This window comes from Vigna umbellata, chromosome 3, assembly GCF_029865625.1.
Source record: "Vigna umbellata cultivar VRB3 chromosome 3, Vumbellata_1.0, whole genome shotgun sequence".
Lineage (NCBI taxonomy): Eukaryota > Viridiplantae > Streptophyta > Magnoliopsida > Fabales > Fabaceae > Vigna > Vigna umbellata.
The window spans coordinates 36,071,808-36,087,815 of NC_142167.1; the positions used below are offsets into that span (position 1 = coordinate 36,071,808).

The 16,008-nt window shown below is 27.1% G+C and overlaps 2 protein-coding genes and 1 long non-coding RNA gene across 4 annotated transcripts; 2 read left to right on the forward strand and 1 right to left on the reverse strand.

Moving 5' to 3' along the window:
• The first annotated feature begins 575 nt into the window (after positions 1–575).
• LOC148202434 (uncharacterized) lies at positions 576–1,733 on the forward strand. 2 transcript variants are annotated; one of them, XR_015785060.1, is made up of 3 exons: positions 576–590; positions 683–1,002; positions 1,251–1,733. It is a non-coding gene; the product is annotated as an uncharacterized LOC148202434 (long non-coding RNA). The 2 variants fall into 2 exon arrangements; XR_015785059.1 differs by lacking the exon at positions 576–590 and having other exon boundaries at positions 602–1,002.
• Positions 1,734–4,980: 3,247 nt separating this feature from the next.
• On the reverse strand, positions 4,981–5,576 carry LOC148202435 (ethylene-responsive transcription factor ERF110-like). The gene has a single exon (XM_088110099.1). The coding sequence runs from the start codon at positions 5,533–5,535 to the stop codon at positions 5,080–5,082; it is 456 nt and encodes a 151-aa protein (XP_087966225.1). The 5' UTR covers positions 5,536–5,576; the 3' UTR covers positions 4,981–5,079.
• Positions 5,577–12,879: 7,303 nt separating this feature from the next.
• Positions 12,880–15,925, forward strand: LOC148202436 (laccase-15-like). The gene is given in 7 exon segments (XM_088110098.1): positions 12,880–13,021; positions 13,543–13,694; positions 13,800–14,044; positions 14,144–14,272; positions 14,413–15,312; positions 15,315–15,356; positions 15,478–15,925. Coding segments are annotated over 7 exon segments (1,698 nt in total). The 5' UTR covers positions 12,880–12,922; the 3' UTR covers positions 15,609–15,925.
• The last annotated feature ends 83 nt before the right edge of the window (positions 15,926–16,008 follow it).

A 16,008-nucleotide genomic window follows, 5' to 3' on the forward strand; every position in this document is an offset into this window, starting at 1 on the left:
ATTGAATATTGACATTGATACATGTCATTAATATGTAATAACATGATACTAACTTGACAAATAAACATTTTTAAAATAAAAAATAAAAAAAAAAACTAGGAACTTACACTTAACATATTGTCTATTAATTATTTAAAAAGTATTAATAAAAAAAGAATAAATTAAATAAAAAAAGTATTAAAACTAAATTAACACAACTAAAAGAAAATAAGAACTAAATAAGTATATTAACCATAAAAAATTACAAATTTTCTGGTACGAAAAAGTTCCAAACCTCTAATATATGGTGGTGTCTTCTTTATAGTATGTGAGCTTTAATATTCGGCGATGTCTTATTGTATAATATCTGTTAAGTATTTTGAACATTAATTATTTTAATATATGAAAAATTTAGAAATTAAGTGATTCCCATATGGGGGGAGTAAAGTATCTGTTTGAATATTTTGTTAAAAATAGAAAAGAAGTTTCAGGAAACAAGATTCGGTAATCACGTGATCGTGCGTGAGAAATCCTTTGTATGAGGGTTAGGTGCAATAAGGACAAGAAGATACATAAAATTGCTTTCGCTCAGTTAATGCTCACTGCAGTAGGTACTGTGTTTTTTTTCATTACTCTTCAATTCATTTTATTGGCATGCCACACACTTTCACCAATCTAAATACTAATTATGAAATACGAACAGTAAAGAATCAAAATTAGAAGCTTTTTGGAAGGATGCATTTATGAGCAGGTGGTGGGAGCTGACAGAAGCATTAAAATTGAGAGACGCAGAAGAAGTTAAGGCAGAAGAGAATGGAAGAGGAAGAAGAGAGAACAGCCACATTCTATGTCTACCATCCATGCTATTTTCTTCAACAAGCACTCAGGGCATTTTTCAAGTGTCTAGGTATTGAGAGAACCTCATCGCCACAAACTCATGCTGCTGCAGATCCTACTATAAACTCTTCAACAAACACTCAAACATCTCTAGATGCTGCAGATCCATCATCTGTAAGAGATATTGTATGCCTCTCTCTCTTTCTCTCTGTTGTTTTTTTATCACCAAAGCAAACATATACTAGATAAGCCACAATTTCATGTCCTCTAGTATTCTTTTGTATAGACCACAGAAGTAGATTGTTGAGAAAAAAAGCAAAACTTTTTAATTTTATAAGGTGAATGTTCAACATATATGTTGTTTGTGACCATATAGACAAACCCCGTTTGATTTTTTTGCAGCAGTGACCAAAATCTCGAAATATGTTATGCAGAATGTAGGTTTATTTGCAAGGCGTGATGGTAGTCGAAGGTCTCCAATCACCCATGGACCCGGCCCTCAGCATAACTAATATATGCCATGGCTTTGCACTCGGTTATTTTGTTCCAGTTCAAAATGTTATGCTATCAAATCTCAAACCCCATTTAACTTTTTTCTTTTCTAGATATCAAAATCTTTGCATTTTAACTATAGTAACCAGGTTAATTATCAAGGAGTTACTTTTTCTGCAGGAAGTTTTAAGGGTAACTCTAGTACCAGGCCTTCTGCATCCTTCTCAGTGTTTATCTAAACAGAAGCAAGTCATCATAGATTTGCTTTCACTACCTATTTATTGATCTTGCATCTACTTTACCATTTTTATGTAGAGTTGTATTGTATGTGTGTGGGAATTAAATGATGTTCAGATATACAGAAGGGTCTTACCTGGAACTTCATATCAGTATTTATTTGCTGCCTTGTGGATTTTCTTATTTTCTATGTCAACTTAATATATATATATATATATATATATATATATATATATATATATATATATATTAATATTATAAATTGTGCCACATTATTCTTCCGACAAAGAGAAGGGCCTAAACAGAAGACGATGCATTCAATAATGGCTGACGTTTCAGTACGTGGTGCGTCAAACAAGGAGCTGGACTATGATCCATCGTATGGTACATATCCATCGTATGGTACATATTATGTTTTTTTATAAGTATTATCATTAAAATCGAAGGAACATGGTAACATCTCATAATTAATAATTGATAAAAAAATAAAATTGTGTATGTTGTGAGTGAAGCTTTTGATACAGATGCCATTTAGTTTTTTATTACGTCATGTATTTTGGTGACAGACCTTTTTTTATTTAAAGCCTTGGTTTTTTAGCTTAACAATAATTTGGTTCACTCTTCCAATATTTTGGCGTATAAATTTATAAAAAACCAACACTAAATTACTTCATTTTAAAAGGTTATAGAAGAAGAATAAGAGGAGCTCTTCAGTGTACGCCCAGTTTTTTATTAATTAATTATTTAATTCCATAAAACAGAGTATTTTAATTTTAATCTTTATCATTTTTTTTAATTTTAGTATCCGTTGTTAATTTTTCTAGTTTAACTTTATGGTGATAAAAAATATTAAAGTTAAAATAATAGTTATAGGGACAAAAAAATATATATTTATAGAGATTAAAAATAATAGAATAATATATTTACAGTTACTAATATAAAAAACAACGTTTACAAAAAGATATTGAAGCATATGATTAATATCGATTTATAATAAATATAGTCCACATGAAAAAAAAATCATTCATATCAATCATTATCCATAACATTTTTTTTATCAATTTCGACAATTTAACTTAAAAAGCCACTTTTGCTTAAACTTTCTTTTCCATATTAATTTTGGTCATGTATTTGTGGTTAGCATTAATCACCTTTATTTTATTAGAAAATAGTTTTTAAGGCTAACTCAAAATTATAATATATAGGTCGGGTGCAAACTTCACCTTACAAATCGGTTTTGTGTGGGGTTGAGTTAGATTTAAAATCACTTTCTAATATGATATCAGAGTCATAGTTGAAGTCTTTCCTAGCGAGATCTATGTAAGCCTTTTGTTCCACCCGTTGTCGGGTCACTGTCGGACCACCCATTAATTCTACTTTCATGTTTGAGATGTATATATCTCAGCATGAAGGGGGTGTGTTGGAAGTTCCACATCGACTAGAGACTATATAATGTTAAATTATAATATGTAAGTGGAGTGCAAACCTCATCGTACAAGCTAGTTTTGTGAGTTAAGTTAGCCTTAAATCCACTTTCTAATATGGTATCAGAGTCATAGTTGGAGCCTATCCTAACGATATTTCTTGTTTCTTGGACATTTCTATTTCACCTGTTGTCGGGATCGACTAGAAATAAGGCCAAATTATAATATATAAGTGGGGTGCAAACCTCCTTTCCAAGCTGGTTTTGTAGGGATGAGTTAGGCTTAAAAACCCACTTTCTAATAATTTTTAACATTAGCATAATTTATCCATTCTTTTCACCCTATTTAACTATAACAATTCTAATAATGGCTTAAGAGTTACAATAGTATTTGTTTTTCTTCTTTTCTACTTAAAATTCGCATTATAATTCTCAATTTTTTTAAGAGTGTGTTCATTTTTTAATATAAGTTTGAGAGAAAATGAGTGAGTAAATTTGAAAATAAAATTTTTATATTTTTTTAAATGATTTAGAGGTGAAAGTGGATAGATCAGAGAGCAGAATTTGTAAAAGATTAAATGAATGTTATAAAATAAAAATATTTTAATAGATTAAAATGTAAAATTACTTTTTTATCCTTATTATTATTATAAAATAAATATTAAATATTATTGATAAATTTTAACTATAAATGTATTATAAAATAAAATTATAAGAAAACGAATTTGAACATAATAGACATACACACCAAAAATATTATGTACATTAAAATATAGATCATGATATGTTAATAATTTCTTTAACAATTTTTTGACAATAGATTATGTGTCATTATTTTATTGATCCGTATATTTAAAGAACAATCATGAACTATCATATAAGCGGTTGTAAAATAATTGTAAAAAAATTATTAAAAAATTATTTTCCTAAAATATACCAATTGCATCATAAAGTTTTCAAAAAGTATGAGAGTATTTTTGTAAGAATATAAAAAACAAATAGTAAATTCATTCATCTTCTCTCCCATAAAAGACTCTTCTTTTCCAATATCTCTCAAATTCATTAAAATAAACATAAAAATTATTCTTCTTTCCATATTCTCAAATAATAAATTTATAGAAGTAAAGAGAACATAAATCCTTAAATTATTATCCATTACCTACCAATTTTTTTAAATGTTACTTTTTGTCAAAATCTCCAAAAATATATTATTTTTGTTTATTTTTATTGTGTACAAAATTATCGTTTTATGGTCAACCATTTCAAAAATTACGTTTTTAATTTAATCCTGCAAATATGACATGACGTGATATGCAATGAGTCATCAATATTACTCATAATAGAGAAGCCTCACAGTAACCTTAAACAATAAAAACAATTTAATTTGAATCAAAGTAAAAAAATATTAAAAGCAAAAGAGTATTTTAAATTCTAAAAAGATAACAAGGTTTAATTACCCCATTAATTTCTAAAGTCATACAAATTGGCTTTCTCCTTTTTGCCATCCATTTTCTTTTTTAATAGATTTTAGTGACGTGTGTTTACTTTTTTTATAATAAAAATAATAAATTATTATTATTATTATTATAAAAAAAATAAAAAATATATCCTTTATAATTTTATTTGTATTAAATATTTATTTTAGTTTAAAAAAGTGGTTAAATTAAAAAGAACATTTAAATTGAAAAAATAAAGTTACATAAAAGGTAAAAATGGTAAACGATAAAATAAAAAATAAAATGTGTAAATCAAAATAGAAAATCACTTTTATAACATTTTCATTTTGCCATTTTAAATTTTTAGTCTCTACCATTTGAATTTAACACGGATTATATAAGTTAAAATTTTATTTCCAACAGAATTCCATCATATTATTTCATGTGTAATTTGGAAATGTAAGTCAGTATTTACTTTTTTTCTTCCATTACTTCAATATTCATCGACCAGAAAAAGTCAATGCCCAATTTAGAAAAATAAAACAATTTCATGTACATGAATAAATAGCGGTTCGCTGCAGGTGGATTGAATACGTAGAATTTTCCGTGTAGAAGCCATAGAGTAATAACAAATGCTGATTATAACCTTTTCTCGGGTCTCATTGGAATAAAAAACTAAAAAGAACAGTTACCAGAGTTAGAAAAGCTTTGCAAAATGGAAGCAATAACCAGAGATTCATCATCGCCATCGAAAGCAGAGTTCATCTCCGGACAAACTCCAACACTTTGATGCAGCTCCGGGGTAGGTGGCGGCGGCGGAGGAGGCAATGAGATAGGAGGTGGCGGAAGAGACAGAAAAGGGTAATGAAAATTGGTTCGAGCATTGATACCAGAAATGTTGATAGATGAAAGATCATAGGCAATAGCAGCCTCTTCAGCAGTGTCAAATGTGCCTAGCCAGTGTCTCTCTTTGGTGTAAGGGTTCCTAATCTCAGCAGCATATCTTCCCCATGGCCTTCTTCTCACGCCCAGATACATTGTAGATCGCCTAGAGTTTCTCCTAATGGGGTTTTTGTAAATCAGTGAAGGAACATCTTCCATTGGCTTGGTCGTGGAAGCTGTTTCAGACATAGAAAAGATGCAGTTGATTTTTTCTACATAACTGGTAGTAATTAAGGTATATATAAATAGAATGATTGAGAAGGTTATAGTTTAATTGGTGAAATTTATGTGGAAAATGGAACAATGAATGATGGTAGAAGAAAGAATATTATGTGTTAATATGATATAATAATGGAGTGGGGCAGGTAAGCTATCATGGAATATATATAATATAGAATTAACTGCTAATTTCTTTCTCTCATAATTCTCCTTCATTTCCCTGATTTCCTCGCATATGACATTATCAGAGTCAGCATGATGCGTAAATCACTGCAACTGCTGATTTATTGTCAGCTTTTGTCAATTAATCTCTCTATTTGTTCTTGCTAGAGTGATTATTGAAGAATTAGTTTATACAAATTTAATTAGTTGTTTTTTTTAAGAAAATCTGGTTGATTAAAACTGTCCCATCTTGTTGCCAATATATACAATAAAAAATAGGATCTTTTTGTCATGCCTGCATGATTTTGTGGTTTGTGTTTGTGGAAAGTTGAACTTGTGGTTTATGTTTGAAAAGTGGATCATGATGACTTCTTTGGCAGGCAGAAAACATAATGTATTTTGTACCTTCATAATGGAAAATGGAGTTGTTATTATATATTTTTAATAGTTTATGTTTTATTTAAAATTGATTGAGTTTGTATCAAGATTTTCATGATTAATGGTTCAATATTGCTGCTGGTTGTAGTTTTACTCATTATTTGTTAACTATCGTATAATTGCTCACTAACTACTTATTAATATATCCAAAGCCTTCTATGTTTTCTTAGACAATAATGCAAAGGGATATATAATTTTATAGTTCATTATTTGTTTTGTTGATCTAAACGGAGTTGGATTTGTTTATATCAATGAGCCATTCGTGCACATAAAAGTTAAATTTTATTTTGTTTAATATTAACCACGCGTGATGATCTTACGATTAAGCTATTAAAGTTGGAAAATTAGACGCCTATAATTGCTAAACACTGTCTTCAAGAAAATGAAAATAAAAATAAAAATTAGCAAGCTTTTGATGCAAACTATTGTAAGAATTTGCTCTTTAAAATTAAATATATTTTTAGTTTTTCAATTTTAAGTAAAAATTTAAATTAATTTTTCTTTAAAATTTTGATTTAATTTATTTTTTCAACTTCAAAAATTCATAAATTTAATTATTTTAATAAAATTTTTTAACATTAAAACGGAAATGTGTGAATATAAACAACTCAAAAATTTAATTAAATTTTGTTAAAAAAATAAATTCATGTATTTTTAAAATTAATGAACTCAATTCGATCAAAATAAAAAAATGATTAATTTCAATTTTTATTAAAAATTAATAGACAAAAACAAAGAGAAATCATATTTACCTCATAAATTTATTTGGAATGAATGAATTTATTTCATAGAATCAATTTCTATCGTTTTATGTTTACACAAATTATATATATATATATATATATATATATATATATATATATATATATATTATGATGATTTGTTTTATAGAGACGTAATTTAATAAAGAATAGATAATTTCAACATCTTAATTTTGTTATGAGGACTATCACGTGTTCTAAAAAATATAAAAAAATATACAACACTAATAACACATCTTTAATCTAAAATGTTATTTAATATAATAGGTTTATGAATCTTCGTTTTTATACATTGTTTATGGATGGTAGAACATATATTTCTTTTCTCAAACTAGACCATTTAACTGTGTAAGTACAATTTCCTTTTATGAAAAACTAAATTATCGTCATGTTTTTTCTAATTTGACAGGTTATTTACTACGGAAATTTTACTTTTTTGAGGAACAAAATCTTAACGTGTTTTTCTATTTTTATAGATTTATATATTTATTTATAATAAGTTGTTTTATTAAAAATTTATAAATTTCTATAAACTCATGTTAATATAAATTTAAAAAACATATTTACTTTAATATTTATAAATTAATCAAAAATAAAAAATTGAACATGATTAGAATAAATAAGATGATTAAATATATTGTAAATATGATAATAGGAAAATTATCATAATAAAATATAGTAATTATGATTGTTTTTCTAAAATTATTTTTGATAAATATATATTTATTCGGTTAAAATAATTTACGTAATAATGTTTTTGAGTTTAATAAGTTAGAAAAATAAAATAATGATACGATTGTAGGTGGAAATATTTGAAAATAAATTTAATGTAAAGTTAAAAATCAATAATATGAGTTTTAAAAAAATATATTTATTTATAAAAAATATTATTTTAATAAAGTATTAAAAAACTATTAGATTTTTTTAATAAAGTTTTATTTAGAAAAAAATATATAAATTTAAAATATATCAAAATATAAAAATTCTCAATAGAATTTTATAAAAATTTAATATACAAAAGGTATAAAATTCAAAAATTAAAATTTATTTTCAAATTCAAATTAGATGACTATTTGTTGAAGTTATTAGTTATTTAAAATAAAGTTAATAGTTAGAAAAACTAAATTACGTATTAATAAAGATTTTTTTTTGAAAAAAAAAATAGTAATAGATGTCTAGTGAACAAAGAATAAAGAATAAGATGAATTATGGAAATTTATTTGAATTAAATTTGGTAAATAGATATTTATAGAGTTAAAATAATTTAACTTGTTAAAATTTTGGTGGAAACAAAAATGTCAAATATTTTTGCCTACAATCATATTATTATTTAATTTTACTTTTTTTAACTTATTACACAAAAAAATCTACTACATAAATTATTTTAAAAAAATTAATATACACTTATCAACTTTAATTAAAAAACAACAACAATATTAATAATATTTTATTATTTTATTATGATACCTTTTCTATATACCATAATTACAGTATATTTGAATAATTTTGTTTATTATATTCATTCTTCAAATTTTTTATTTCCAAATAATTTATAAATATTAAATTAAATATATTTTTCAAATTTATATTTACATGAATTATAATTTTTTGATAAAATATATTATTATAAATAAATATACAAATCTATAAAACTAGAAAAAGATGTTGTGAAGAATTCGTTCTTTAAAAAACAGAATTTTAGTAACAAACAACTTGTAAAATTAGAAAAAATGGGATGAGAATTTAGTTTTTCACAAAAAAAGAGAGTTGTAAATAGTAAAAAGGTTTAGTTTGGAAAAAAAAATCTGATAATCTACTCACATTAATAAAATTTAAAAGTGATTTATAACAGGAAAAGGTAATGTGTGTGAGAGGAAAAAAATTGTCACATATTATCCTATGATTTATGAAGAATGAATTATAATTATTTTATATTGAAATTATTAAACGTATGTTTAATTTAGATATATTATTTTGGTTTTAAAATTAACTGGAAGAAAAGACGCAATGGAGGAAAAGACAACAAAAGAATACATGAACATGGAATATTATTGTTCTTTGATCCCTTTTATAATTGAAACTGGATTCTATAACGACAGTGGTGATTTTGTCAAATTTAAACCCAACACCACTTCAATAGCTTTAGCAGCTATGTAACAAAGGTTTTGGTTTAGTGCTTGAGATAAATGGATGAATCAATAATGTTTTATTATAATCGATTTATCATAATAGAAATTGATGATAAAATCCAATTCATATATAAGAAAAAAAACAGAATATGCAAATATTAAATCTTAAAAGTAAAAAGAATTACAAACCTTCGGTCTCAGATTTTGTTCACTTGACTGGATTTTGGAGAAAGTGATTGAGAATATTTGAAGAAAAATTTTGTTGTTGTTTATTTAAGTGAATTTGGAAGTAAATTTTTTTAATTTGTCACGTCAATCAAATCCTACACCAATTCTCAAAAATGTTACTTCCAAATCCACTTTCATTTACCTCCAAATTTAGTCAAATAAACAAAAAAAAAATTTACTTTCAAATCCTCTGAAATTCGCTCAATCACTTTCCCCTAAATCCATTCCATTGAAGTGAACAAGACATTAAAGTTTAATTAGATTGGTGGTATGGTGTTTTTTTTTTGTTGTCTTATAATCCATTGGGGAAGATTTCTCCAATTATTTCCCTTTCGAAATTCTACAAATAAATGTATAGTTAGAGTATTGATATTTTTATTTCTATATTGAAGGACTGGTAAATAAAAAGTCAATGTAATTAAATGTAATTAATTTTAATATTGACTAAGTTATAATTAAAGTATAATTATTTATAATTGGATCATAATTAGGTTGTTGTAATCAAAATGTATTTTAAAACATATAAATATATGAGATAAGAAGATAAATGATTTATATTTACTGTTAAATTAAGAAAATTAATATCTGAACTATTAATATTTTGTTAACTGTAATACTTTCTCTAAATATTTTTAAAGCAATTTGGACGAACGAATTTGAAGATTGAAATAATCAAAGACTTAAATTACAAAACAACATTTTAAAGCGTAAAAGACTCATCAAAATTGAACTGATAACCTTGATTGTTTACTTGAAAACACTTACAAATCTTTTTCATTTTAAATTTAAGCTTTTAATTGAGGTTATAGTCCCTCTAGTTATTAAGATACTAGGTCGAGAACGAGGTTATCTTCGTAAGAAATCCATTGATATACATATGGTTTCTCATTAATTCGTTTGGCAAATGATATTTGCGCTATCAAAAGAAAGTATATAGTTCGGTACATTATGAAATTAATTGCAATAATATATAGTTATTGAAAACTAATTTGCAAACATTTATGTAGACTTTATATTATGTTCCTTTTTAAGGTTGAGTGGAGGAATTTGTACACAAGCTATCCAACCATACAAAATACAGGTTGAGGTTGAGACCCGTAGGCCTATTTATTAAATATTTTAAATAAAAAATTATATATTTTAGATGCTAATAAAATTATGCCGTATATATATATATATATATATATATATATATATATATATATATATATATATATATAAAATTGTCATTATTGTTTGAGTAAAAAAACTCATCTTAGTGCACATTGTATTAATTTATTTTATGGGGTGTTTGATAAAAAGGTGTTTTCATATAAGGAAATAATCCATCCTTATAATTATGATATTTAAAATATGATTGATTAATTATAAATATTCCCGTAAACATTTATACATTTTAAAAATAAAGAATAATACATTATACTTATTCTTTTATCAAATGATTCAATAAGAATTATATAAGATTTTTATTATAATAAAACTTTTCTAGTAAACTTGAATTAAATATAATTACTTAAACTTTAACATCTTAATTAACTTTCATATTAGATGTAATTAATTAAGCTGTGACATCTCAACTAAACTGGACAATTATAAAAGTTAGTTTAGTTATCTAAACACTTTTAAGAAGAATCAAAATATAAAACATATCCTGTCAAGTCCGACGTCCATATGGCCCACATCAGGGGAAAATATTTAATCTTTTTCACTGCAATCGTGTGGATAGGAGTGTACGTGAGTTGAGACAATTCAATTTATGATAAACAAATAATTATTTAAAATTGATTTATTTATTCAATCTAGTTCAATAGAAGCTTAAATTTGACTTGTTAAAAAATATTAAATTTAAATTTGTTCATTTTTATTTCATTTAGAATTTGACTAATATTTTTGTAATTTTTTTTAAAGTTTTATTAATACATCTTCTTAAAATTATTTTAATAATAATCTACTAATATAAATATGTATAAACTTTATTTTTCTTAGAAAATTTATTCAGACATTAAAAAATGTTATTATTTTATACAAATGCAACTCAGTAATAAAACATGATCAATGTTAAAATAGGTGTATCAATAAAACATAAACTTGAATGTTAAAACCAACGGTAATATGAAAAATAAATCGTGATAAAATTTGATATTTTTTAGTGATATAATACTTTTCATATTTTATATATAAGCAAGTTATTTGATTATTCATAATCCAAATTATTTAAAATTTAAACTCGGCTCGTTTAAACAATTAAACTTAATCGAAAAAGTTTACTTATTTATTTAATTTAACCAATAATTAACCTATATAACTTTGAATAATTGAGAAATAATTTGGATCATTTACCCTCTACATGAAAGTACATTCAAAGTACAGATCATAATATACATAATGAAAGTTCAGAATTAAAAATAGCAATAAAACAGTCAACTTTTATTTTGATTAAACCATCATAACTTCTAGTATCATCTAAATTAGTAATTCATTATGGGTTTTTAAGAAAGTTGTTGTTGCAGTGCTTTCATTACAGTTTATTTTGGGAAAAATTTTATTTGTTTTCGACGGTTTGAATACGAACACGAACAATGATTATTATTCATTGTATTACATAGTAGTCAAACTAATATGAGTAAGTTTATTTATCGCATAATACCAACACAATTATATGTAGAGAAAAACAACGAATCACACAATTATAATTGGAAAAAAAATAACTAACCTTGAACGACAACTATGCCAACTTTTTTTTTATCTTGCACTTGATCTGCCTCTCATTGTGTTATATTCGTTGAATGAATTGCAAAAATTACACTAGTTAAATCCGTTTATATAACAATGAAAATACATAAAATTGAGGTTCTTACAAATCAAATACTTTTGAGATGTATGTGTGAGAGGGAAGATCTTGAAAATCGAGTAAAACCATACAATAATGTGATCAATGAGATAAACTACATGTAGCTATCAATGACGTTTGAATTGAAAATAGTCATTGTTAAAATTGAAAAGAATGATTATAATTAGAATACAACAAACTGAACTTAAACAGGTATGTTTTTAAATATCTATATATAAATAAAAAATAAAAAATAAAATAACAAATATGGTGTATGCCGGGGTCGATAACCAATTTTACAATATATAAGCTAGTTGATAGTTCTTAATCTAAATTTTTTAAAAATTAATTTCGACTCATTTAAACAATTAAAGTTAATCGAAAGTTTAAACTTATTCATTGAATTTAACCAATAATTGACATATAAAAGTTGAATAATTGAGAAGTAATTGGATCATTTACCCTCTACATGAAATTACATACAGAGTATAAATGATAATATACGCATAACTAAAAGTCAGAATTAAAAATAATAAGTCAAATTTTATTTTGATTAAACCATCTTAACTATTAGTGGTTATGGCATCATCTAAATTAGTAATTCATTATGGGTTCTTAAGTAAGTTGTTATTGCAGTGCTTTCAAGAACTCTTCAGCTCAAACTGCCTTAGGAAGATTCTTATCTGACAGTGAGGTTGCACCAATATTTGAAGGCTTTAACTCTATTTAAATCTTGCATCCCATACAAACCCTTCCTGCAGAAAAGTTCCGCATATAGCAAAAACTATTAGCATAATTAGGATTTTTTCATGAAAATGTCGTTTGGCAAGAAACTGTTCCTCCAAGTTCTGTGGTGTTTCTCCTTCATAGGTCTTAGTTCCCAAACACCGACTCCTTACACTTTTGTTGTGAGTACCTTCACATCCTATCCTATTACTGTTGCAGAAATTGGTGAAACTGTTATACGAACCATTACGCTTGTGAATATATTTTTCAAAAATAATACTTTCATAATAAAATGTTATTTTATAATAATATAATAACATAAATACATGATTAATCAGTTAAAATGGTGAATATTTTTAATAAATAATAAATGTAATAATAAATAAACTTTTTTTATGTTGCCACTTATAAATTATAGACTGAAATATATATTTTTCGTTTATTTTTAAAATTTATGCTAATAATAATTTGTAATCATATATAGTTGAGAATATAGATAAATTTATTAAACTATATTATTATTTTCATGGTATTTTTTATTGTAATATTTATTCATCCGTAAGTTACTTTTTCAAGAAGGGTGTTATTGTATTTTTCAAAAAATTATAATTTAACATATATTTATGCATTGAGCACAGATTTATTCACAAATAATCAGCAATAAACCAGTGGATATTAACTGATCAATTTTATTCCCTTGCAGGTGAAAGAGGCCCAGCACACAAGACTGTGTTCCAGAAAAAACATGTTGACTGTGAATGGAAATTTTCCAGGACCAACTATCAGAGTCCACAGAGGAGAAACAATCTTTGTTAATGTTTATAACAAGGGCAACTACAACATCACTTTACACTGGTATTGAGTTTCCGATCTTAACCATTTTCATGACCTATGGAAAATACAACACCATGGATAAAGCTTAATAAAATGCATAGCTAACTCTAACTCATTTATGCACAGGCATGGAGTGAAGCAACAAAGGAACCCATGGACAGATGGTCCTGCATACATCACTCAGTGCCCCATCCAACCAGGAAGAAAATTCAGACAAAAGTTGGTTTTTTCTTTCGAGGAAGGGACCGTCTGGTGGCATGCTCATAGTGACTGGGCAAGAGCCACTGTCCATGGGGCTATCTTTGTTTATCCAACCAAGAATAGCCCCTACCCTTTTCCCCAACCTCATGCCGAGATTCCAATCATATTTGGTACGAAAAAAGTTGTTTTGATTTGATCGAAATTGCCAGAACAAATGCATGGAAACATGGTTGAAAATGGAACAATATGTGTTATTCATTCATATGCAGGAGAATGGTGGAAGACTGATGTAAACGAGGTCTTCACTCAATCTGTTGCAACCGGAGGAGCTCCAAATATATCTGATGCTCTCACTATAAATGGTCAACCTGGGGATCTCTTTCCTTGCTCAATGACAGGTACTCACAGGTCATAGAACGATAATCATAAGATACAATCTATAATTATGTCCAGAAACATAGTGTAATCTGTTTCTTCTTTCAACTGTTTGTATCTTTGAGGTCAGGCTTTGAATTCCATGTTTTCTTTTAATTTGCAGAAACGTTCAAGCTACATGTAGAGCAAGGCAGGACTTATCATCTCCGTGTTGTTAACGCGGCAATGAATCTCATTCTGTTCTTTTCTGTTTCCCAGCACAATCTCACTGTTGTTGGTGCCGATGGTTCGTTCACCAAGCCATTGACAAGGGATTATATTTGCATATCACCTGGACAAACAATGGATGTGTTATTGCAAGCCAATCAAGAGCCTAATCATTATTATCTGGCGGCAAGGGCATACTCTAGTGGGGTTGGTGTTGCTTTTGACAACACCACAACCACTGCTAGAGTTGAATACAGTGGCAATTACACTCCATCTTCATCTCTTTCATTACCTTACCTTCCCAACTTTAATGACACAACTGCAGCTTTTGACTTCATTACAAGCTTGAGAGGCTTACCTGAGAGATACCCCCACCAGGTCCCAACAAACATCACAACTCAAACAGTGACCACTGTTTCTGTCAATACTTTGCCATGCCCTGGGGGCAGAACCTGCCAGGGACCAAATGGAACCATTTTTGCTGCTAGCATGAACAACATAAGTTTCGATACCCCCAACATTAACATACTAGAAGCCTATTACTACCATGTCAATGGGATATACAAAACGGGATTTCCCAGATTCCCACCCTTTATATTTAACTTCACTGCAGACTTTTTGCCTTTAACATTGAATATACCAAAGCGAGAGACTAGGGTTAACGTGCTGAACTATGGTGCAACGGTTGAAATTGTATTCCAAGGAACAAACGTTGTTGCAGGGATAGACCATCCGATGCATCTCCATGGGTTCAGTTTCCATGTCGTTGGATATGGGTTAGGCAATTTCAATCAAAGCAAGGATCCCGTGACTTTCAATCTCATTGATCCTCCTTATTTGAACACAGTTATTGTGCCATTAATGGTTGGACTGCTGTTAGGTTTGTGGCTAGCAACCCTGGTATGTGGCGTGGGATACTGCGTTTGTGTTTGTGTGCGTGTATATATTCTTAATCTCCGTTTCTAATTTTATTAGCGGACACTGTTTTGTTGCATGAACTCATGTACCTTTTAAATGACAGGAGTATGGTTCATGCACTGCCATCTAGAACGCCACCAAGCTTGGGGCATGGAAACAGTGTTTATTGTGAACAATGGAAAGGCTTCAAATGAAACATTACCACCACCACCGCCAGACATGCCCCCATGTTGAAGAATATCCTAGGCATTTTATGTTTATTGATTTTTTCTCCCTTTGATTTATTCTGTGTTTTTTATACTGAAAAACAATACTTTAAAAGTTTGCCACAAAGATGGGATATGATGCAAGATACTGAGTTTATGGGGAGTTACTGTTGATAGAATTTGAATTTAAATTATTGTTACGCTTAGTTAGACTCAATTTTAATTTTATAAGTTGTTTTTTATTTTATAAAATTGTTTCCTAGTTTTATGTACGAGTGTTTGTATACTTTATCTCATTTGAGAAGAAAAGATGAATGAAGAAAGTAACAATTATTTCCGGATTTATTTTAAAGTTACTATTAAAGTTTCTCCACTTGTAATACATTATATTTTTTTCACATGAACAATAGCACATTTCAAATATTATT